Consider the following 27294-nt stretch of genomic DNA (forward strand, 5'->3'; position numbering starts at 1 on the left):
TGTACATACGTAATAAGAGATTGTCAAATAAAAGTACAACGTAATAAGAGATGCAGTAACAATAAAATATTGAAAATGAAAGTACGTCACTTTTCGTGAATTATTCTAAACCAAATACATGTACGGATATTTAATGAGGATGTAACAAAAATCTTAAGTGTTTTGTTATTCATTAAAAATTTATCCAAAATCACCCACTTCAAAGTATTGCTGTATAAATTTAACAGTACTTGAATTTAGAATTTTTAAAATGTTTAAAATTAAGTAGAAGAAACTTTGAAATGATGAAACGTTTAACTTTAGTTTTACTTTCATATATCTAAATTACTCAATATATTCATAACAAAATATACAAAAATAAACCCGTCATATTATTTTACTAAATTATAAAAAAAATACTGGCCAAAAACTCTGCATACGGACTAACTACAGGTTTTCACATCATGAAAATGTTTGATAGTGATCTTGACAGAGTGTCTGCATGTTAAGTCAACTTTATACCCAGGTAACCGGTGAAATATGATTACCAACTGCAAAATGACCTGTACTTGCCCTCGAGTGCATCGTCACTACATCTACTTCATGGCTACTTTCAAATTTTCTCCAGCCAATCGGTTGCACCACGGCAATGTTTTGCTTATTCTTCTATAGCTTCTGAAAGGTACAAAGAGGGGGAAAATGTTTCCTTTAAAAATAAGTTCAATCTTACTTAATTATTTCCAGTTGGCTATGGCACGACAGACTTTTACTTAAACTTTGAGGGTTTTTTGTTGTTGTTGTTGTTGTTATTTTCCTTTAGAAACATAATTAATCTTCTCTAGTAAAATATATTGCGATTAAAAGTATTAAATTAAAGCCAATCTGTCGATAAAGAAGCATTAATTATATAATTATATAAACAACATGAACAACTAAGTTTCATACACTATAGTGAAGTCAAAATCATATTTTGTAAACTTATTACTATACAATTCTTATTACAACATTAAAGATATATTGTACAACAGACGCGGGGAGACATTTATTGCTTATTTTACAGAATGCCTAGTCACATAATCCGCCAATAACTCACTTAAACTTACTATAACAAGAATAAGAGTATTCGAAAATTCTGTAATCTATATTAATACCACGTACTTGGCCATTTGGTAATAAAGTAAGTTATCATATTTAAAAAATGTTTTCCGCTTTGCTGCGTTTATAGAAAATGATGCTGTACAAAGCACATGCTTTGGAAAAAAAGATACTATAACTTTAAATGTTCTGGGTTGGTTTAAGGTATAAACTTTGTGAAAAAATTAAACACATCATGTACGTATATAAAACAAATTACCGGTATAAACATCATACAGATTATTAAATTTTCACCATTTCAGTAAGTTACAATTTGATAACACAATGCAAATATTAATAATATGCAGAATTTCCCCATTGGTGCCTCCCTGAAGAGTCTGCATTGCCTAGTTGTAATGACGTAGCTGCGGCTATTTTCTACTGACCAGCAAAATAAAGCCTTCTTTGTGCTTTAAATATTACCCATAATTTTGCCGATTATTCATAAAACACGGAACAGTGCAATAGCTGCACGCACGCATATTTCACATTATAATCGCCGGACACAGGCTTTTATCATTCATTTTTAAAGTATAACAGTTGGCCGCCACGTTTCTAAAGCAACGAGCGTTAATTTTCCAATGTTCTCGGCTGACCATGCAATATATTGAAATATTAACAAATGTGATATTTTATGAGTTTTATACAGTTTAACAAAGAGAATTGGAGATCGGTGACGGTGTATTTATAATAATACAAATAAGATTATAAACAAGGTATGTAGTCACATTTTATATTGTTTAATTATTTTATTTTAAGTATGTTGTTTATTTTGTGGAAACGAAAAAATAATGTTATATAATCGTCTTATTATGCATGCATTAAAAAAAAAACGACATTTAATCTATGAGGAATATTATTTGCAGGAGAACCTTAAATACCGATTGACAAAGTTTAACTAGTGTAATATTACATAATAATCATTATATCTGCAAGTTGATAACAAAACTTGATAAAATTGTATTTTAACAGTTGCATTAACAAAATATGTTATGTATATGTAATTTATTACAAAAGTTAAGTCTGATTTTTTAAACATTTCCGGGATTCTTGTACATTTCTATGTCCTCCTTTGATCAGATAAAAAAAACTTTACGTAATGAAATTTTATAGTTTATGTCATGATAAAATTTCGTTTATTAGTAAACTACGAAACTTATATTTATAAATAGATAGAAATTTCTGCAAATACTAGTATATCAAACATTTAAATAATAGATGTCATAGTGATTTAAATTCACATTCAGTGAAAGTACATATCCATTGAAAGCAAACGTGCATTAAAAAATAACAACAAAAGTTAGTTACAACCACAAAGAGTAATGTTTTGTTTTTTTAAATAAAAGAAATGTTTAAAATGCTAGACGGAAGTTTGAATTTATAATACTTAGTGAAAGGACTTCAGTTAACAGTTCACTTAATAAACAGTTTATAAAGGCGTACAATGGCAACAAAGGTTTCTCTAGAAATTTGTCCCAAGACGATGTGGTAAAGTTCACAATGATTTGACGTCTCTATTTTTGTTCATTATCAAGCCCGATGAAATGCGATTTGTGTAACTGTCAATTATTTGTCCGGCAGTATGATTAGAGTCCCTGTTGACCATTGGTAATACAGTCATGTCGCGGCCACATAGTAATGTCCCCATGACCTGTCGCAGAAAAAAAGAATGAGAAAAAGACACTTCATTCTAATACGGTCTCTGCAATTTATGCACTACTAAAATATATATACATGTACAAACAACGAGTGCAAAATGTAAAGTTTTATATTAACATGGTACAGTTCATGCTAGCTAGCGCATTCGTGTTCATACCATTGATGTAATACATTATTGACATAACGATTTTGGTATTGAAATAGGTTTTCTTTGTCAATATATTTTACTTGATAAAAGCATATTTGCATTATTCCAAAATCAAATGAAATTTTTCGCTATATATTAATTATCAGAAAAGGTTTGATGTTGAAACTATATGATGTCGAATGATAATTATATTTTTCTTCACACCTGGTCTGTCAATTAATAGAACTGTCAGTGGAACGATTTCATGCGAAAATGTAAAATCTTGTTTATAATATCTTTATATAGTTGATTTCACCGTTCTGTCAATTAATTAATAATTAGACATGTAAATATATGCTCAGTATATATACGTTTTAACAGAGATGTCTATTACGGTTACCTATGGTGCGTTGCTTCTGTATTGAACGTGTTCCAATATGTGTTCTATCACTTTAATTAAGGTAAGATGGGAATCAAATTTAAGTAAAAATGAAATTCGTAATTGTTAAAAGAAATCGTAGAATAGAGAAATGCATTATAGTAATTAATATCAACGGGGGTAGCATCCTTCAGTTAACGAGATGAAGTATTTTTCATTATAATTTCTGCCTCTCAATATATACTTGCGTTATTTCAAACGATCATTAACATTAGTAGTATATCTTAACGGGCACGTAAAGAGAGCCTGCATGTTAATGGCTTATAATAAAACATTAACATAATAAAAAGCATATGCCCTGAGTTAGAAGTCTTTGATGTCTCATTACATGACCAGCGCTCAGTATACCGTACATTTCTTGGCTTTTATACCTCTAAGTGCAATGCCCGAACACCTTTACATATTGACCAAATTATCCCGGTGTCCTTTTCCCATGCAATATGAAAATCACATTCAAACGATCGTAAATTTTCACTGCCTAAATACAAAACTGAGCATTAAAACATTGAAAGAACATGGTGTTTTATATTTCCATGAACGAAATTATACCTTTTCAAACAATTAACAGTAAACCCCCGGACACTAACAATAGAATCTGTGATCAAATGAATAAAAACCGACAATGAATCTCCCAAATGCGTTTTATCTTGTCCGTGAATGGTCACTTCCTAATTTAAACTGTCAATTGGCTTTAACTTTTTATTAACCGTTAACGGGGTTTCATTGTGGTCAGCTCTAAGTGTCCAAATTTTGACCGATTGATTGAAATATGTCCCATGACCCTATAAGGTCAAGATCTTATCCAGACACCATATTGAACAATATTGAAGCACGATTCGTTTACATTACATAAGCCTTTACCACGGTACCGGGGATTCAGTGAACTTTTGCCCTGTTATGGTGAAATATTGACAACGTTTAGCAAACATTGCATAAACCTGTCGAGTTTTATTATGATAACAAGGATAAAGTTAACTTTAGTTAATATTACGTGAGGATTGTTCATTGGTTTGATTTCGCCTCTAGAGGTAAATGTTTCATTTTTTTGCGTATGAAATGAGTTTTAATGTGAATCAAGTCATAAAGTTTTAAGTTTTTATGTTTAAAGATAAACTGAGTTTTGTTGTATCATAAAACATTGAGATAAACTATTGACTAACCTTGATTAGAGAAGGTCAAGACACTGGTCAGTGAAGTACTGGCCAAAGTTTGTTTGAGCAATAAATAACGCTAGACAATAACCAAGAACATGTTCAAGTATGTACTTCTGGTGCGAAATTGTAAAACTCTGGTGCAATCCCATCTCAAATACCTATAAAATTGTTTTAGTTTAACGAAGCAGTGGTCATGTAAGAGCCATGTAGAGGTCACTAGAGTTAATTTACCTTTGTCTATAAAAAGTGAAAAAGGCAAGGTAAATATAGTGGTAAATATAGCGTATCAACTTGAATGTAAGGTCGGAATGACATGAACTATTTACCAAGATTAAATCTGTTGAAACAATACCTAATCACCCTAGTTATGGTATCTCAATGTTTGTAACTTTAAATCGAGTCAAGTTAAACGAATTCAAATAAACATTTAACAACTTCAATGTCAACATTAAGTTATTTAGGTATTTCATTCTATGATTTAATTTTAACAGTTAAACCTTTCTACAGATTAGAAATACTTTTATAGAAAAAATGCAATTTTGTTTTAATTCCGTTGTGAGACTCATAGAAATGCTTAACCGTTTGCAAGATATTTATTTGTTAAGGTTCGAACATTCTATACAAAAGTCAGAAAAATGCATGATGGTACTGAATGTATACATGTATAATGAATCTGATCTTAAAATAAAGTCTAAAAAACACATTTAATAGTAATATTATTGCTCAGTTGAATAAGATAAGAAAAGAAAGTTAATTTAAAATTCATGATTATATCATTAGTTTTGAATCCATAGACCGTCTTTGTAAATAAATACGATATTTTTAGAAAGAATATTTCTTAAGAATGTTTAATTAGTGATTGTCATATTTCTGACATATCCTTTTGATTGACAAGATAAATGGACTTAGATTTCTTTTTTTTTTCTCTGAGATAAAATAATAAAGTAATACATGACAGATCTTAATGGGAAACAGAAGTTAAGGAGTAAAGAATAAATAAGATCACCTGCCGTCATACAATATGAGAGGCAAACTTCGTAATACTAATAGTCACAAGTTCATGGATACTATGAACTTTTCGCCGCTCTGTAAAAACATAATCATATATTTCTAATGAGAGAATGCTGTTCGTATGATATGAAATAAAAATAATAATAGATCTCATTTATATACCAGGTAAATGAAAGGATAGCAAATGTTTCTATAGACAAAGATATACGATTATGTCAGCTGTACATTTAAGCATTTCAAATTTTAACTTTTTGTTGATAAAAAATGTCTAAATCTATGGTGACCCTCCGTCGTAAAAAATGAGAAAATTTCCTCCCCCGTGCAACAAATAAAAAATTTGCTTGAATTCATTTTTTATTAAAACGAAATAGCAATCCGTTACCCCCCCCCGGGGTTTTAAGGAAACTCAACGGCTAAAGATGATATTTGCGTGTATATTAATTAATAATTGTGTATTTATTATAATCTCAACCGTTCGTCATTCAAATAGCCTTCGAATTCTTATGATACTAGCTTCTTATTTCTTTTTATTTATTTTGTAATTGTAACATTAATAGCGGACAGTTCAAAATTCAGATCAGAATTGGTCCCTTACACGAATTCAGTAGGGGCAAAAGATCACAGCTAAATAGCTTATTCATGTCATATATTTTATATTCATGGACACACATTTATCCCGCAATTCACACGATTATTGCTATTTCATAGTTATTATTAAGTAACATTAATTACACAAGACCTTAATTATCAATCATGTAATGTATAACACGACATTTTCTGTTCATTTATGGCTCATTGACCCTATAAATGATATATTTTTAACACTGTATTGTAGATCGAGTGATGTAGCTAAATGGATTATAAGACTGAAAATGGATATTCTGCTTTAAACAGTAAGGGTTAAGCTAAATTTAAACAACCGTGATGTCATCTTTGTCGGCCATATTTGTACAATAGAATAAGTTTTCTGTACAAGAATTATAAAATATTCGCCCACAATGTTCGACGCATAATAAAACATTTTGATGTAAAGTTATAGAATGGTACTATTGCAATATTAGTAATTTTTCCATATTTCAAATAGTAACAGAAGCGAGGTTGACGAAATCTGAGCAAATATAAATATTTGCTTATAGTATTTATCTTTCAATGCTACAATCGGTAATATTAGACTAATTATAATTGAACTTAGATAAGTGATGATTTAACCGTTTATGAAATTTGAATCATGCTCTTGGAAATCGTTAGTGTTATTTGTATAGTCTCGGTTTCCTAAGATGATTAGAGGGGTTTGGTATGGCACGGGTCGATACAGGATATTGAACCATTCAATAGCGGATAATTCATTAAAACTATTCTGTCGTAGATACGTATATAAAACTTTTGAAAAATATGACAAAAAAAGTTATTTGACCATCTTTTCAGCGTTTTTCCTTACACCATATATAAGTAGTATGATATCGTGTATGAGTCATTCTATAAAAATGTAAATTAAGTATATTTGTATGATATAATAATATATGATAAAAGCATAATTATATCTATATTGTTATTTTGATATTTAGTTATTTCAATTTTTTTTTATGTAGATAGCATCTGTTTTATCTTTTTTACATGCGTATTTATTAAACGTACACAATTTTCAAATGCTGTCATACTGTGAAGTGGGTACCTAAATATATGTATATCTTAACAATACGTTTTTATTAACTTTTACTTTTATTATATTTCGTGCAAGTAAGATTTGTTATGAACCTTATATTTACGACAATAGACAATAAACAATCTATGAAAATGTAACAATTACATAATTTTTTCATGGTTTTTATGATAAATTAAAATTACGTTATCTGAAATTTTTTCCTGTTATGTTTATTTTATAACATTGTTTTAAAAGCATGCTTAGCCCCTTAAATTTTTTGAAAAGGCTTAAAAATTGCAAAAAATGGCTGTCTGTGCATGATCACTTTATTTTTTTTGACCCCCGATAATTACGGTGCAATCCCGGGGGGTCAATAAATTTTGTGTGAGTATGCTAAGATAAACGACGTCTTAAGTTACGGTTTTGACGGATGCTTTGACTACAAAGATATCGATTGTTTGAAATCCGTAAGAAAGTCTGAAAATTGTGGACATATTAAATCATCATTGCGCATGCGCCAGTTGATAGCGACAGTCTCACTTGTTATTCCGGGCATTGTATGTAACGGTCTTTTATAAGTACAAATATGCTTTTATGTAAGACTGTTTTCCATATCAGAAAAGATTAGACATTAAACATCAGACATATATATATATATTCTTAGTCAGTTCCTTGTTGAGAAGAATTAAGAATCATTCAAACATTGCTTTGTGACACATGTTGCAAATCAACATTCAAGCTTACAATCACTCTTATTTAAGGGTCAATAATGTTTGTCTCTGAAAATACGGACCTTTGTATGATAGGTATACTATGACTGGTTGAATATGTCTTTTGTCATTTGTTCTCACGTAACGCTTGTTCTAGTAAATTTATGAAGAAGTTTCAAAGTAATTACGCATTGTAACAATGACTTGACTGGAAAAAATATATAATGTTGTCCAGAATCTACTTCAAACGATTCAAAATATATCTAAATAAACAAAATGTATTTTTAAAACAAAGAGAAGTGAACTCAGCTTTTTATTCAAATTGTACTTATATCATTTTCTATTTGACTGCATTTTGAACTGTTAGAGGTTCAATAAAAGGTTGTGGTCATGTGATAAGTTAAAACAGAGCCTACCTCATCAGTCTAAATAGATAGTAAATAAAATTAGCATATTACAACCAGTAAAATCAGGTGCGTTAATTGCATGGTCAAATATCTAATAATACATGATCATTCCTACTTTATAAAACCCTTGATTTGTGGATTCTAAAACATTATTTTTACAGCGCTTTTAGCTTATTACTAGATTCATATAAGGCTTTTTTTTTTAAAAATTTTAGTAAAACCATAACGCTAATTTGTCAGCACTATAAAAAAGAACTACAAAAGTTTATTTTATCAAACCAGACATCAAAGCTAAAACAAATAGATAGACAGTTTATACAAATATTTAATAAAGTGTATTTCTTAAAAAAGTAAGGTATCGTTAGTTTTAATTCAATGGCATATACCCTGTGTACAATTGATATTAATTCATTAAATGGAACGTAATTTGAAAAAATACAACCGATTACATTAAATGATAAGGTCGGCTGTAACATATATGTGACTTTTGTGGTCAAACTCATCATATCTCTGTGTGACACTGGCGGCAGTTTCAATTATAAAACCAATTGATTTCTTTTAACAAGACACCTTATAACGTGTGTACCCGGTAAACCCGTATCCTAAAAAATTTAAATGTTTCTTTGTCGATGAACTTCAATACATATGTAAAAAAGAACATTTTAAAAACCCAAGTCATCAAAAGATTTCATGTTACATTTAGTTATCATGATGCAATAGATTTTCTGTATTCACTGAGGTGAATGATAAAGTTTAAGTAATTAAAATAAATTACTACCATGCTGACAAAGTCTTTGTGAAGGAGATCAATCGTTTTTAAAGCTACAAATATCTCCTTAACTTATTAATGAAACCCAAGTTAAATGTACAGGAATGTATGTTTATGGGTGGCATAAAAAAGACGTAACAAATTAAGAGAATAATTTACACTGAGATCAAGTAAAGGATAATACTGATTATTGTCCTTTGTCTCTCAAAATTGTTCTAGAATGACTTATTTCTTCTTGATACATTCATCACAAAAAATCCAACACTGTGTTAAATCCTTTGCTACCAATATGGAGCCTGGCCAGCCGACACACCCGTGCATCTTTATCTGGCTTTGTATTGTTGACCGACCAACTTCAAAATTCCATCTTGATATCCCAAAAGATATTAAAATGAACAATTCTAAAAGTACAAGATAGACAAGTCCCTTGAAGAAATTCATCAAATTAAGTGCCGTTTTACAGCACAAACACACAGGATATTATTGTACTTATTGAACCTGTACCCAAAGGCATGCTCAAGTTTAACGGTCAGAATGTTTTGCAGAGATTTATTATTCTCATAATGATAAAACCAGACGCGTGTATTTCACTGCATTTGAATATTTCAAGCAGTCATATTGGCTGCATTTCAGTAGATCATCAATACGTCACTGGCAATTTACAAAGCAATAACAAACCATGATAGGTAGTACAAAATACTCAGGTCCAAACTTAAAAGTCTTTAGCAGAAGAAAAGAAGATAAAATATTTCTTAATTTAATGAAAATTGTTAAGAGATACATTATAATAATACAATGTGCACAATAATGAAATTAAAAGGTCTTGCATACGTTGAATAATTTAGTAATTTGACGTTAAATAATATAGTAATTTGACGTTAAATAATATAGTAATTTGGCGTTAAATAATATAGTAATTTGGCGATAAATAATATTGATTTTTTTAAGATAATAGTTTAAGTCTGATTTGAACTCTTTTTTAGATATCATATTGTGAAAAAAATGTTTAACAGCGAGCAATGTATATCATTCTTGTGTTTAATGTGGAAGTTCGGATTGCAATATATATCGCTATTCCAATTCACTGCCATGAATAAATTCATAACATAGACGATTATAACTATGTCCGAAAATACATGTTACCTTAGCAAAGTTTGTATATTTATATCATGGAAGTAATCTGACCTCTTCCATTGGTCTCTTGTATGCTTTAAGGTTATAACCTTTCCCTAACATCCATCAGCTGACCCGGTCAATCGTAAGGATGTTTATGTTCCGCAGATCTTTACCGGCTCCCAACGGGCAAAAATATGATACGCTGAGCGAAATATAGATGCGTGCAAAGATAAAGTAACCAATTTTTACGATTTTAAACAAACATAAGACCGTAACGTCAAGCGTTGTAAATACTTGAAGGTAGTCGTTGAAATGTAATCTCTCGTTTCATAATTAAACGAAATAAGATATATAATTTGAACCCATTGTAACAATAGCGATAAGGTCATAGCGCTGGTGATTTTGAATAAACACAATGTTATCTAAGACGTGAATGCATTTATGTTAATATTACCGCATCTTGGGTAATAAGGTGAATCGAAAATTGTCCAAGTTTGATTAATTGAAGCGTAAGAATTGGCTATAGGGGTAGAACTGACTCGGTGATTTCAGTTGTTTAGGAACTATTTGAATTATGAAGTGTACTTTACGATAATGTTGATGTATGGGCTATTATAACATACATTCCTATACTGACATTTCATTATGTGTAATCTTGTTGTACACAATGATTATCTTATTTATACACGTGATTTCCGTGCGCGTTTTGTTGAAAATTTCATTGTTCTCACATGGCAATCAGACAGGATACACAAAACTTATCATGTTTAATATATTTTTGACTTCATCATTAAATTGATTGCAGCATTGGCCGTAATAGTTTTCTGCACATAATATTTCCTCTTGGGCGCATATGCTACACATGTATTATATTATATATATGAATACGATATCGTGATATTGAATTTCCTTGTTACATATAATTTATTTTTTTACTATTGATCTATGATGTTCCATTTGTTATTTGTTAATAGTCTTTGCCATAAGTTTTTTGTTTGTTTGTAAATGGCCAAAGGCAAATGTATTGCTGATTGCCAATAAATGAAACTGAAACTGTTATTGATCTCTTAGTGGAATCTTTTATATATTTGAATTTTGAGCAGTACAATGTTATTCATCATTATTATTTTGTAAGAATCATAATTTCCTTGTCAGTTATTAATCAATTGAATTAATACTAGTTGAGTGAGTGATGATTTGCGTTTGTGTTTGTTATATGATACATATATAACAATACTACATTCAGTCAGTGCTCGTCCTTAATTATATTTCAATATTGTAAACTACAATTGTTATTGAACATTCCTTGTCACGATAAAAAATGACAAGAATAGACGTGTACTTAAGGTCAGGAGAGAGAGCATGAGTGGACTCAATTAAACATAGACTTTTTTCCCCAGGCCGGGTGGGCAACAGCACAATCTTTAAACCTGATTGTAATTGAAGATAATAAAAACAAATCATTCATTATTAAATAGCATGCATTTTCATTTGGCTTGTTTTTATTACATCGATATGAGTTATTGTTATAAAGTATAAATTAGTTATTAGTCAATGTACTTTCTAAAAGTGTAAATACCTTCGCTTCAATTAACATTGTATTCTAAAATAATTATAGCTGGACTCGAGCTATGTGAAATAAAAGAAAAGTCGGTTCGTGATTAATTAATGAGTTTTTAATTATTATATTAATAGTCTTAATGTTTTGTTTATCAACTTGTGTAAAGGTTTCGCAGGCTGCGGTTGGTCAGTCTTTCATTGTAATAGAGACAACACTTGTGTAATAAGTGACGACACATATGAGATTGAACATTTACATCTTATCTGTTACTTATGTTTGCCTTGCTGCACGGCAGACAGAACATTGCGTGCTGACTTTAGCAATTATTGCGTTATTGTTCACGTAACTCGTTCTGTCGGCTGTGATACAAACCGAGCATCTGTCCATGTAATCAAATGTACATCGGGTCATTTCAGTTTCTTGCTCGCATTCATCAAGGTCTGTGTCAGGTGTAATCATCATTTACCTAGCTCTACTGTTTATATTGTTGTCAGTTACAAACGTTAGCGTTGGGTTGTTTAAGGTCATGACATGCATCAGGTCAACACTACCAAACTATTATTCTCTTATTATTCTAATTAGCTACCAGCAGCTTTGTCTACTTCTTTAAATATCCGCTTTGGGATCTCTTGTTACTGTATGATGTGAAAATAAAAACTTGGCAACGATTCAAGATGTCCCAAGTAGTCGTACTATTTAGACGTTCCCTTTGTCTATAACAATAAGTTTTCACGTGAATATTTCTATTTATTGGTACAGAAGCTTGGGGTTATCTTGGGTCAGGTCGTCCAAAGGGTCAAATGGTTACCCTCTGTATGCGTACAGAAGTAATAATCAGCGGGCCATTACCGTGAAATAAGCTAGCGCAAGTTGACAGTCCGTATATCACAGTGTCTTCTTATATCATGCATTATTCTAATACAACTCATTCTCAGTTCAAACTAAGGTGATTGCTTCATTTTCGTTATTAACACATTTTCGTTTTTAATGTCTTCTTTAATAATTATTCAACAGTTTACCAGGCAGCTTTCTCTTTTCGTAAACAGCAATAATATTGATACGTAACTTATAATATCTAAATATTTATTACCATAAAGTTGAATGTATGCCACTATCAATTAAAGACAATACTATTATTAACAATGATAAGTAGGATAAGAACTCTAACAGTTCAAAATGGAGTCAAATAGAAAATGATAAAATAATATGAATGAAAAGCTTATTTTATTTCTGTAAGTCTTGAATATACCATTTGTTTCATTAAGGATCGTTTGATTTAGTTTCAGAACAACATTCAATAAAGTTATTATGTAAGATGTAAGAAAATGTGAACTTTGCGTATTTGATAAAAATAATAAAGTATTCTTAGAATAATCTTCAGCTAAAATACTTTTATTAAAAAGATATATTAAACAATCGTTATATGCTTGCATTTTAGAATTAGTACTCCTGTTTGTTTGTTTGTTCAGTTTTTTTCTTACATTCGACCATGGGTTAAAGCAGCCTCCAGATTAATGTTAATTGTCATTAAATTTTTGAACATGTATTTGAAAGTGAACAAAGAAAGTGAGTTACACAGATCGACGTTATTACCAAACGTATGTCAAAATATGCAAAAAAAAAGGCTTTACTGCGTTAGTCACGCAGTAGAAATAATGGGATAAATACTGCAAAATCATTCATTTATCGCCCGTAACATATAAAAAATTTCTTGCATCTTCTATCTTTTTACTTTTCCTAAAATCTTAGTACATGTTTATCATGTCTGAATTTCTTGAAATATATTGGCTCATCTGGAGGCATGCAACTTTAAATAATACGAATAGTTTTTATTTGTTTAAAGATACACATAAAGAAAAAAATAGAGAAAATAAATCATGACAACATAAACTATTTATATTCACGATTTTACCTTGATTCAATCGCGACAATGTTCAATGAATTGTGATTTACTTTATGAAATATTGATATAACCTTTATGTGTTATCTTTTCTACTACGAGTTTCTCTTTGATGATTAGAAGATAATAAGACTTAAAATACGCTTGATCTCATTAGCACGTGAGAGTTGTGTTTGCTTTAAAATAGTTCGTATTTCCAGGTAGAAAATTACGGAAATTACAAAGAGATTTTCTGTCAATTTATTTCAATCGATTAAAATCTGAATCATGTTTTCATTGTTACATTTGAACGATAATTGCTCATAATTCGTGTTGAATTTGTTCAAGCTGTAAATCAACGCATCGAATAACCGAGAGTGCGCATGAATACAGAAAAAAATCACGTCATAACTTAGTGATATGATGATCCTGTGTAATAGCGTAAATAACTCTGGAGGTTTTTTTTTTAATTTCAATTTTAACTAGTACGAAAGAATGAACTATTTGTGACGCGTCATAAAATTGCACGCACAAATCAAAATTAAATGTAGGTCAAGCTTGGAAAATATTTATTGATAAACTGTCAAATATTTCATAGCGGACTTGATAACAAATTTTCACTGAAATAATGAAAGTCAAAGTTATGAATATGAGTTTATGACAGAGGTCGACATCAGTTTCAAAACTGACCGTATACTGACCCATTCGAGCCAGCTGCGTCCATCAAAAATCTTGACCATCGCGATATGTGATATGGGCCAGTAACCAAAACGTCAAAAACTACTTTGCATTTCATATTTTATGTGTGTTAGAGGGAAGCAGCGTGCGTACATCAATCATTCAAGTATAGTCCACTAGTGCTGAAATATAATTAGAAAATAATTGATAACCTGGTTGAACAAAGATACATCAGAAAAGTATAGGAACCATGCCGGGGACCAGGCTGTGCAAGGATACATGCATTTAGAATAATGATTTCAATTAAGATAAGACCTAACAATCTTGCTTCTTCTGAAACAGTTTAAATATTTTATACTTAAACAAATAACCCTTACAGCCGATAAAAAAATTAAAAAAACTAATAAAATAAAAAAGATGGAAGCAGATTGAAGATATTTCTTTTCGAAAATGTTTATTCGTAAAATCTAGTAAAATAATAAACAAATGTTTGTACAGGAGTTATACATGTAAAACATAAATGCATCAATAATAGAATTATTAAGAAATAAGCTGTTTAATTACATGTATATTGTATTACTATTTTGAAGGTCGTATTTTTCCAAAATGACTAATAGGATGAATAAACAAACATAATTATACAGTGATTACATCAACATAAGTGATAACCCTGGTCTATATATGACAGGTTTATTCAAAGTTATGATATAACCCGAATATAACATACATATAAAATGTGACGGGTATAGTATGATAGTTATTATATGTTATATATATAACCCACAAATTTGTTGATATAATATGTCAAGTGTGGGCATGTTACCTATATAGGTAATAATTGCACAATATATGTCATAAATCAACATAACACTATAATTGTTTGTCATTATTTATTTCAAGACCGTTAACCCTTCACATAGCGACCTATATTTATTAATAAAGTTACCTTACATTATAATCATTATAAGATAGACCTCTATTGCTGCGCATGCGCTTTTTCCATATAATTTTTTATCCTATTAATCAAAATTATCATTTATCGAAATTTCAGTTTTTATACATATTTGACGCAATTTTTTTTGATAACAAAAAGTTACATTTTTATACGCGCTGTAACAACGTGTGTGGTTTTGTTCATTCTATATGCAAACATTTCATTAACATTGCTTACCATGTTCGTGCGGTTCTCTACAATTTGATTTATGTTTATTGTCAAAATGTATACATCATTATTTTTATTATAAAATGTGTTTGATTGCGATTGATTCATACAAGAAAAACTTACGTATGAAGATCTATAACTATACTCGTATTATCAAGCATTTGACATGTTTATCTATTAAATGCAATTTTAAAAACTTAAATTCAAAGCAAAGAAAAAAATTGTCAGTTAAAAAAGGGTATTTAACTCGAAAGCTTAACTATCCTTGATTTATAAACATCTAAAGGTTTCCTTGACTTTTATGTCTTATTAAAATGACATAAATATCGAATTACTTATTGCCTAAGTGTTATACGTAAATTTTAAGCATCTTTTATGTTGATTGCACACATAATTTGCCAGTTATTTTTCAATGCTTCCTTGAACGTGCATTTAAATGAAGCTGATTAAAATTTAATGTCTAGCTGCTAGTATATACTCCAAGGATAAATATTAAAGTTTTATATTGATATAATATACATATAATATACATATAATACTAAAATCATGGAGGGTTTTGTAATACTTAGGACCCTTCCGGCAATTGAATTGCAACCTAAACCCTCTGGTGCATATTATATTTTATTGGTTTTATTATTATTATCCAATTAAATTTCATTTGATTTCGTGAAATATAAAGTTGCACCAAAGGAAAGAATGCTGCATTTAATCTCTAAACAGGATACAATTTTCTTTCAAAGCATTTTTCCTAAAATTTACACTATAAATGGATATAAGATTTAGCCTTACAGGTATTTAAATAAATAATTATAATAGTTAAAATCTAAACTGCAGTAGATTAAAAGGTGCATTGTTTTTATCTGCAACAAAAAAAAGTCTCTGTTTTATCGTTTTTAGAAAAAAAAACATACAAATAACATATGCATAAAATGTGATTTTACAGAAAAATAAAAACAACAATATTTCGTTTTCGTACAATCTCGCATCCGAGCAGGCATTTCATAAAGCCATTAACTCATCAGAAAAGCGGTGAACTATGGTCAACTATGAATACTTATTTAATATAAGTTTTAGATTGCATCCTCCTTTATGTCTATGATGACCTGCGTTTGACCTAACATGCCTTTTGAACTTTATTTATCCACATGCTCTCTCTAAGAATAAGTTAACCTCTAAATGCACTTAAGCTAGACTGTTTGATTTTGTTTTTACAATTGTGCTAGCGTTCTGACCAATATTGATGGAATATTATGATGCTTGACAGACGTCTTGCAGTTGGAAAATTCGTTTAAGACGTAGTTATAGTAATCATATAAATGAGAAGATATGGAACTAGAATGTTTGTTGTAGCTGGAAAATAAAAAAATTTGCATACAGTAATATGGAATAATAGTAGTTTTCGTCTCGGGGGAAAAACAATAATTAAATGTAAGTTAACTTTTCAATATCATCAATGTTGCAATGCGGTAACTATTTTACCTGTGGTCGCACTTATTGATTTGTTTTGATTAATTTATAATTGTTTTTAGGGTTGGTATTAGAATAATAATATAATTATGTTTTGCAATTTTTAAGTCCTTTAAATGTTATTGCTTTATCTACCCCTGTTGATTTAGTTTACAATACAGTCATACTGTCCTTTAGCGAGTACAGTATACAAAGTATTCTTCTAAGTATTGTGTTCGAATTCTTCAGTCTTATGAAATTGAACATTAAGCTTTGCAGGAAGTAATTAAGATTCATACGTTTTAATATTTATTCAACTAGTTTGCAAATACATTCAAACTTTAAAGCGTCTGTAAACTGCATTATATTCAGAGCACGAAATATCAAATTGGACTTACTGACCTGACACGAACCTTAACCCTGCTCCTTGAAACAAGATAGCTTCGTTTTATTTTGTTAAAAGCAGAAAATACTGATTTACTACGGTCAATGTAGGAACTACATTCCTGCCCACTCATCAACCGTTAAACCTGGAGCATATGCTTCACGACTGTTTGAGAAATTTATTTGCACTCTTGCCAGTGGAAAAACATACTGAAATGCTATATTAATTTCAATAATTACATTACAGTGATTTTTTGTCGGCATTGTTCATTTAGTTGTATTGATAAAGTTGTTTTATTGTTAATCGATAGCATTGAAAATAAAGCTCATATCCTTACGCAATTTTTGAGCATGCGCAATACATATAGCCAATCAGAAATAAGCTTACGACAGGGAGGTATTGAAATAGTGCGTTAAGACCTTGCCCACTTACGACATTGTTACAGAACGATTGGTTAATGGATAATCAGCGGTTACGTGATGTGTTGTTTGATTTTACAAATATCTCTTCAACTAGTTTCGTATTAAGTGACAATTCATTCGGACACGAATTACGCATATTATGGATATAAGTTTGTAGTGTATTTTACTTTTAACGTGATGGAATGAGTAATGATTGTGGATTCAGCCTCGCCCTATAAGGTAATAAAATGGTACTATCTAACTAAGTTATCACTTAGATCTATTGGTTACTCATTAAACTCGCAGATCTGATGTTTGTTTATTCTCTGATAGGAAGTTGCATATGGTTACGTGTTAAATATAACACGTTTAATATAACACCATATAGCACGTAGCTCGTGTTTTACTGAACGATATAAACGTTAAGTTAAAGCTTTATAAATAACATTTTTTACATGAATTATTTCTGTATTCATCGTATTGCATTAATGCTGCATTTATCTGCCAGTTTCATGGAATTTGTTGATCAGTGGAGAACAAATAGAAGGTCGATATGTACAGGGAAGAGCTGTTTGTATTGTACACAATGAATGTACTTTACGGGTGTTCTGTTTTATAGTAAGCAAAACATATCCTTGGTAGTAAACAAAAAGTCATCAAGTACGAGCTTGAATGAATGAAGCAATCAAGTGTGTAGAACGATGTATTTTTTTCTCTCCCACGCCTCAGCGATAGCTATTTATGTATGATTTATTTCAGCTTTATGGGAGTATATTTTCTGTTATAACTTGATATTTGCCTCGCTGAATGTACATTCATATTTAATAGGAATGCTTTTGAAAGTACGCTAATCGAACACAATAATGAATTAAACATGTCAGTAAGAAGCTAAATTGATTGATATACTTAAGGCACATAGTACATTTTTATGCTTTCCGCATTTATATTCTGCGAAATTCGAGTACGTATACGCAAATAGGAAAACTGCAAAAGTACATATTTTATTAAAACATATTTTTACTTTTAACAGATGTGAAATTATAAGGGAAAATTATATGACACGAATTGCAATAAAGCATCTGTTTCATATTTTAAAAATATTATACAATGTTGGTTGTTGTTTTTGTTAATTTGTTTCTTTGTTTATGTATTTCATAATGAATGAGTTGCCCCTGTGTGGGTTAATATATTGTAACTTAAATTTTGTAGATATATTTGAAATATGAAACATTAACACTAGAATGCGATAAGGGTACCAAGGGATATCGTAAATGGCGTATGCATCACTAAAACAAACAAACAAACAAACAAACAAACAAACAAACAAACACTTAGCATAATGTAACCATAAAATAAAACTATTTTGTAACGAATATGAATTTATAAGGGTTGGACTTGTATGGTATCTATGTTTATAATCATAAGTGCAACAAATTGGATTCTCGTTAAATGTTTTGTCTCTTAAATTACATAAACGTTGTATATTTGATGTACGCAATTTTCTCCTATACATACACATACCTTATCATCAAATACAAATGAATGGTAAAACAAAGAGCAAAGCAAACAAGAGGAATTAAAAATGGAACAAAATACAAGTCAAATTTAACCTCAATCACAAGGTTTTCTTTACAACCCTGAAATCAATACCAAAAAAGTTATGAACATGTATAAACGTCTATCTCTATTCAAATAGGCAGAAGGTCAAGTGTTATTTGTATGTCATATTTTCTCGATTTATGAGGCTTTCATATGGACTCTCTAATCATGTTTTCTGCTTTCTTACCGATTTCACAAAATTGCAAACAATGTCAATAATAGCTCTTATTTCATACTGTTTTTTTCTTCAAATTAAACAAATGAGAAGATATCCAAACACAGTAATTTGTTCAGGATGAAGTGTTTCATTTGGTTCTTATTATTTCAATGTTGATTTTTTATGAAATCTAAACACAGCAATGATATTGAATATGTATTATGTAAATGACTCATAAACTTTATATGTGGAGCAATGTGTTAAGAGACAACACATTTATAATTGCATTAAAACATACGTGTATTGTTTGACGGTACATTAAAATGCAATATATATATATATATATATATATACTTTTATATAAACAGACAATTTTTTGTTGCTTCTCTATTTATCTTAATAAACGAAGTATTTGTTTAATTACAGGGTAAGCCAGACGTGAAGGTGGCGAGAATACAGTGTCATGACTACTATGGCATATAGCGAGATAAACAATGGAATCAAACAGGAGTCATCCACACATTTCCACGAACTGTTACATGCCCAACTATCCGCCGAGGACAGTAGAAACATTGATAAAACAGACTCGGCCGAGGAGTCAGGGGAATCACCTCTTGACTTCTCAATCAAACGTAAATCCACAAGTTATGATGAGGTATCTGGTTCAGACTCTCTGTCCTCCCCAGCCTCGTCCCCTCATGACAATGGAGGGCATCACGAGGACAGAAAGAGTAGTGATACAGATGGTATGAACAATAAATCCGGATCCTCACAGGAATCCCCGCCAGATAGATCTCCTTTATTCCATCATAAACAATTCAAACTTGATCATTTTCGTCAGAATTTATCCCCCGTCCATGAAAGAATTGGTCAGCCTCGAGCAGCGGAACAAGTACTACCTCACATGCTTAATGAGTTACAAATGGGCATTTCAAATGCAAACATGCTTGCCAACTCATTCCCAGCAATGGCAGCTTTAATGGATCAAAGACGGTTTTCAGGAGGGTCTAAGGGAACTCGGCCCTTTAAAGCATATCCTAAAGATTCGTTATCGGTTCAAGTCGAAACTGGTGCTCCAATGATTCCACATTATTTGACTTCATTCGCTAATTTTGAAAACAGTGCTATAATGCAGGGACTTAATTTATCCTCAGAGGAAGTGTTTAGTATTTATAAGCAACAGTTATTAGCGCTCAGGGAAAGAGAAAAATATTTAGAAAACCTCAAGATATCTCAGGAACAGGCTATTAGTAGGACTTGCACATCAACGACCACGACATCACCGGGGTCACCGGTTTCTACATCAGTCACACCAATGCACTTACCAGGGCGGAACAATGGTCTCAACAGTAACATTGGAGGTTTCCCGATTGAGCCCCCTAGTTCACGTTCAACACCAACTGATTTCACTAGTGATTCTTCTAACAATAATAGTTTTACACAGTCACAAAGTGTTCACTCACTCACAGCTGGCGGACGAAGACGACCGAGATCATTACCGGATGAACAGAAGGATGAAGCATACTGGGAACGAAGGAGGAAAAATAACGAGGCTGCTAAACGGTCACGTGACGCAAGAAGAGCTAAAGAGGACCAAATCGCCATCAGAGCAGCTTTATTAGAGCAGGAAAATCTTAAACTTAGAGTTGAAGTGGCAGCTTTAAAAACAGAGACTGCTAAGTTAAGATGTATGCTGTATAATAGTTAGGGTGAAGGTCTGGTCTTAAAACATACTGATATTATAATTCAGCCACAACAAACCTGGTCTGTAATGAAATTGATTCCATTACCTCTTGGCAAAGATAATCAAAGTATATGAGAGATTAATGACTTTAGCTTGGATTTATAACTTACTCTGACGCCATCTTATCTAGGGCTGAGTAGGTAAACCTGTATTTGATCTTTTTTCTTTTTATTCTTCAAAATACTGTCCATTATTTCATTGTATTTGTACTTTATGCAATATGTTTTGAGGGTCTTTTTTCAGGAAGTCATTGCATGTAATTTAAGTGTTCTAACATATCTTCAAAAGTGCTTTGTTTTATCTGTTGTAAATAGTTTATATGTTTAACTTTTGAGCTCAGGGATGTATTATTAGACACAGCCTTAATTGGACTTTAATTTATAGTAGACATGGCTTATGTTGTCTGTAATACTATATATTATAATGATAGAATGGTGATGCTCAAACCCGAGGTGATATTACATCATTGTATATATATTGACTTAACAATCCATTTCACATTTTTACATATTATGTCATTATGTTTTATTAAGGTTACTGTCGAATATATTTGACAAATTGATTTTAAATTTATCAAGGCATGTTAAAAGAATTGTTTAATTGAGGATAAAATCAAAATTTTGTTATTTTTGTCATGGAAATTGTTGCTACTTCAAGACTTTATTGTTTTTATTTGACAGCTGAAAGTTTAAAGTGCTTTCGATCATGTACTGTAGATCTGAAATCCAAATAATACAACACCATTGACTTAAACAGGATACATGTCTTTTTTGAATTTGAAATATATAATCGTACTGAACTTTTTCCATAACAGTTACATTCAGAAATAGGACAATGTATCATCATTATAAAAGGCGGTTTAATTGTATGTACAACAATGACTGTCGGAGACTTTGTTAAATAACTGATATAATAATTAAGTGGCTTTGTTTGACCAAAGTCATAACTTTATTATTATGTACAAACATGGTTATATGGTAGGAAGTTAAAAGAAGTACATCAAAGTTATTCAACTAGCCATTGTTACAAGTAATCTAGTGTCCGTCTGACATTTCCGGATGTAAAGTATTTACATCTTGTTAGTTAAGTATCAACATCCATCATGGCATAACTTTAAAGTAGTAAATAAAAGATTTTTATCATTACAAAACAAACAAGTAATACATGGTTGATTTCCGTCATTTGTTTTTAAGAAGCAATATCTCTATACGAGAACATACATTTAAGCTCTTTTTGTATACTAAATTATATGTAAAGATTACAACATAATATAACATACAACTTACAGTACCAGTAATGTAAAGGTTCCTCTTTAAACATTTTAGAGTAAATATTCTTTGCAAACATTTTTGTTTACGTAGTTATTTTTAAACGTAATATATTTATTTTTACATTAAATATCATCATTAATAACATTCAATATAAATATAACCATTCTATCGGCCCACTATAACATGACACATCTCTATCTTATTGTTATATGTAAATAACAACAAATATGACTTAAATGAGCCGCGTCATGACAAAACCAACATAGTGCGTTTGCGACCAGCATGGATCCAGACCAGCCTGCGCATCCGCGCAGTCTGATCAGGATCCATGCTGTTCGCTATCAGTTTATCTACTTGCTTTAGGGTTTGTAAGCGAACAGCATGGATCCTGATCAGACTGCGCGGATGCGCAGGCTGGCCTGGACCCATGCTGGTCGCAAACGCACTATGTTGGTTTTGTCATGAGGCGGCTCAAATAATAAAAGTTGTTGCGGCTCAATAACATTACTATGTAAACAGTATTTTAAAATATGAACCTCTCAAATCTTGGATAATCAAAATGTACATGTGCCTATAAATAATTATATATATATATGTGTGTTATATTTATAGATGTTTTGCCAAGTGTGAGTACCACAGTTAATGCTACATATAGCATTCCAATTAACATTTTTTTTAATAATGTACTTTTACCTCATTATAGTTATAATTCTGATATATATTTGTATGTTACAATCTTATTGTCTAAATTCAAGTTTATTTTGCATGCATCTTACAATCATTTCACTTTGATGTATAATATTTGTTAATACAACAATACCTCTTTGGTCAATATGTATAAATGAACGCTAACTTCATATGTTTAACCAGTCATGACTCATCAAAAACACCAACAGGGATTGGATATACATGTATTCTCACATGAGCAGCCAATAAATGACTTGATCCTCCATTATTACTTTAGCGTATAAATATATATTTAATCATTCAATTTTAAACTGGTCAATCATATGCTAGTCAAACAGCAGGTATAGTATTTCTTGAATGTGTGTTCTTTACAAATTATTAAATCATACAGTATCCTTTTACAAAATATCAAATAATAAGGTATTGACTCTAAATTCATTCATAACAAATACATCTATAGTATTGTATAAAAATTATAATGCCAGATCTTTTTTTATTCAGCAAGACAGAGAATTATTGGCAATTTTTTTTTCATTTAAATATTATTTACTTTTATTTTACAGGTAACACTAAATGTTTAATGTTAACCCCAGTTGACATTTTCACAAATTGTCATTTCAATGCCAGAGTGTTTTGTTCGGGTTATTAAATTATGGGGGATGATCTTGATAACGTTTTCGTGTTTAATGTTTTTGTGTAAATTTCGATGCACCTTTTTATGGCCAATTCTTTTCATTCAGTTCACTTTATCGGGCTAACCTTTGATTCCATTTCTTTACCACAGCACTTTTAACAACTTCATATTGGATCTCAATACCGTTTACTAAACTAAGCGGATTTTTGGGGAGGGTATAAATTTTGGACTTTTACGGGTATCTTGTTTTGGTGTGGTTTTCTTTTTCGGGTCACAATTTCGCATATATTCATGCTGGATTAAACACTGCACCAGTATTTGAATGTATTGAAATATCAAAGAATTTAAGCATATGTTTCTATAAATTTAGTAATTTTGTTTAAACATAGCCATTTTATAAAATATATTGTTAGCATGGAAGTCAGTATTTTACTGTTTTTTGTAAAGTGTTTCCATGTAATACTTGAATCAGCATTGAAATCTCCACTTCTATGTCATATTGTATATTTAGGATATGTATTTATTCTTGACATTCACCATTTTAATTTTTATTATTTTATGATATTGTTATGTTAACTTGATATTCTCATTTTGTTTTACATGGATATTATTATAGTATATATACCCGGCATGAAAGAAATCTCACATTTGTGAAGGGTCTATGAAAGTTTGTGTTTAATATATTGTCCTTAATGAGATTATAAAAGTTTGATAGTGTAATCAGTCAGAGATTTTGTTTTCGGCCGCATGCTCTATGTTTTCGACTTTACTTCCGGTTTCTTGACTGGCTATCCGCCATTCCTTTCCCGGTATTTACAGAATGTCATTCATGTGTTTTGTCATAACAAAATAGTAGGAAATGAATATTGAAATTCAACATTCAAATCACTTTTACAACGACCGGGTGTTTTTTCTTAAAGATATTTCTTGTTCAAGTGCAAAATATTCAAAGTAATGACTACTTGTACAGCACTACACACATTTGTGAGGTTTCTTTCTAGCTATGTATGTATCTTAAACACATGACTACCTCAATGAATGTAAACAATCTTGTCCCTTCAAATGGTAAACCTTTTGTTCTCTTTGTAGTTGTTACTCTGTAGTAGATTTATGATCTAATTTCACATTGTCTCCAGCGTGTATAGTCATTTTGAAATCAACACACATTTTTATTAAACTGATATTGACAAATATTGATGTAATTATTGATCCGGGACCATTCCAAGGTCAGCTAACATGATCAACAATTTAGTCATGAAGTAAGATGAAAGATAACCGCAAACTTTTTTTTCCAGAGCTAGTTGACCCTGATGTACTTATAACTTTTTGCTTTATTTAGAAACTAACGAATATCATTTACATTGTAGGTTTCTACTTTGATAAAAAAACCAAAACATTTAAGTTTGTGTTAGAGCTTATGTTGTTATGCGGAAGGCGTCGATGAGTGCTGGCTTAAAAGTGCTTTAGATTTTTTCCTGCAACGGTGCTGACTTTAAGTGCTTTTGATTTGAGTTACTTTAACATAAGTGTTAACACCATAACATTCTGCTTTGCTTCCAGTCAATTTAGACATTTAGAAGCCGAGCATAGCCAGTTCACATCCTACATTAATGATTATCGATACAATTTACGGAGTAACTCACCTGAAAAAAAGATTTCCCATTAAAAATGAAAGGCTTTGTGATTGTTATCGATTCTAGGCTTGTAAAAAGGGAATTCTTTTAATTTTAAATGTGGCCTTTGTAGCACTGAATTTTGTTTATGTTTTACATTTTATTAAATGCATTATTCACGGTGGTGTGAATTTAAAAGTTATTTTATGTGTCACATTCTAAGGAGATAATGTAAGATGTTTTCTATTACAAAGCACCAATCGTTTTTGTTTAACGATTCTGTTAACACACATTTATTTTTTCTTTACACGTGATCATCTCGTACGTGAATTTATAAAATTTTGAAACTCGAGAATAATTTAGAATTTTTGTATACATATATGTTTCACTTTTTTCATACTGAACATTAAGATTTTTTTTTAACCAATCATGACTTTCTTGACTCAGTTACTTGTTCTAGTTATTTGACTGTTTAAAGTATAAATGTTAAGTACACGTGTATATTTTCTAACTAGGTGAAATATAAAGAGCTTGCCAGTATTACTTCCATATTCCGCATTTCCCCATAGAAAGAAAATAAACAAAGTTCATACTTTTGAAATATTAATAGATTTCTCTTAACATCTGACAACAGAAGAAACGTAGATTTTTCTTTACTAGTATATCGTGTGCCGAGTACCTCAAGATAAAGACAGCCTGTCATAAGACAGATAAAAACCTTTGATGTCAATCTATTCATAATATTATTATTGTTATTCTTATTATGAGTGAACTGTTTCATCTATCATAATTATGTTTCGAAATAATGCTTTTTTCGGTTTTTTAATTTCAATCAAAAAAATAATTAGTGAAACAAAATGTTTAAAATGTTGTCATTTCAAGTCATTGACATTTTAAAGTACTAAAGCGTTTTCCTTGACATTCAGTTTTCTATATATATTTATTTGACATTTCTTATTTCAATTATTATTTATCAGGTATTTCTTATTTCACTTTATCTCATTGTCATATTAAATAGCAAGGTTTCAATTTTTATTCAATGATATATTTTCAGATTTTATGAATTTTACATTGCTGTCCGTTGTTAAATTTCCTTTTTTAATCATCAAAAATAGATAACCTTTTACATCGAGTACTGACTACTTGTTAACACATGTACTGTACGACTTTACATTATTTAACCTTTAATCTGCTGGAACCGGAAATGATTAGTCTTTGCCACCAGTAGAGAGCCGTGCCGGCATGCACATCTATGTAGTCTAACCAGGCTCTATACTGCTGTTAGTTCAACTTGTAAAATGGACTGTTCATAAATCAAAGCAGGAAGAGTCCATTTATAAACCATTGAAACTTCATAAAGTTCAATTTGTCAAATAAAATGTTAAATTCACAAACTTGGTATTACCTCAATGTTTTCAGGATGATATTTGTACCTCTATATTTTCTCCTCACATTACTTCATTTACCATTTGAATGTCTCAGAAGGCAAGCTGTTTATAATGTTATAATATTTTTTTTTCTTTAATAAATATGTTAATTGTCACCATGTCTTGTTGTTATTTTCTACAGAAATCATGTCTTACTGACCAAGATAAGACAATGGCCAAAGAAATACAGGTAGAGTTCATAAAATCGAAAAAAAACCCCGCCCCTCCAAAAAAAAAAAAAGAAAAAAAAACAACCCAACAAAAAAAAAAAAACAAAAAAACAAAAAAAAAACAAAACAAAAAACAAAAACAAACAAAACATGCAAAATTAAAATAACACTTTATAAGTTAAACGTGGTATATACTTTATGATACGAACACATTGTGTCGGGGTCTATATCGTCACCTTAATGTAGTAACGGTTTAACTCGTGTTAAATTTAATTGGAGTAAACTAGTTACTGCACTAAGGTAATGATGTACTATTTATAAATTTATTATTAT

The 27294-nt window shown here is 30.5% G+C and overlaps 1 protein-coding gene across 2 annotated transcripts; it reads left to right on the forward strand.

Moving 5' to 3' along the window:
• The first annotated feature begins 1664 nt into the window (after positions 1–1664).
• Positions 1665–26907, forward strand: LOC132740918 (protein giant-like). 2 transcript variants are annotated; one of them, XM_060728981.1, is made up of 2 exons: positions 1665–1829; positions 19842–26907. In XM_060728981.1, the coding sequence occupies exon 2, from the start codon at positions 19879–19881 to the stop codon at positions 21121–21123; it is 1245 nt and encodes a 414-aa protein (XP_060584964.1). In that variant the 5' UTR covers positions 1665–1829; positions 19842–19878; the 3' UTR covers positions 21124–26907. The 2 variants fall into 2 exon arrangements, with proteins under 2 accessions (XP_060584964.1, XP_060584963.1); XM_060728980.1 differs by lacking the exon at positions 1665–1829 and adding an exon at positions 17707–17899.
• Positions 26908–27294: the final 387 nt, after the last annotated feature.

The sequence above is a fragment of the Ruditapes philippinarum genome, unplaced genomic scaffold (assembly GCF_026571515.1).
Source record: "Ruditapes philippinarum isolate M1 unplaced genomic scaffold, ASM2657151v2 ctg129_1_1_1_1, whole genome shotgun sequence".
In the NCBI taxonomy this organism is placed as follows: Eukaryota; Metazoa; Mollusca; class Bivalvia; order Venerida; family Veneridae; genus Ruditapes; species Ruditapes philippinarum.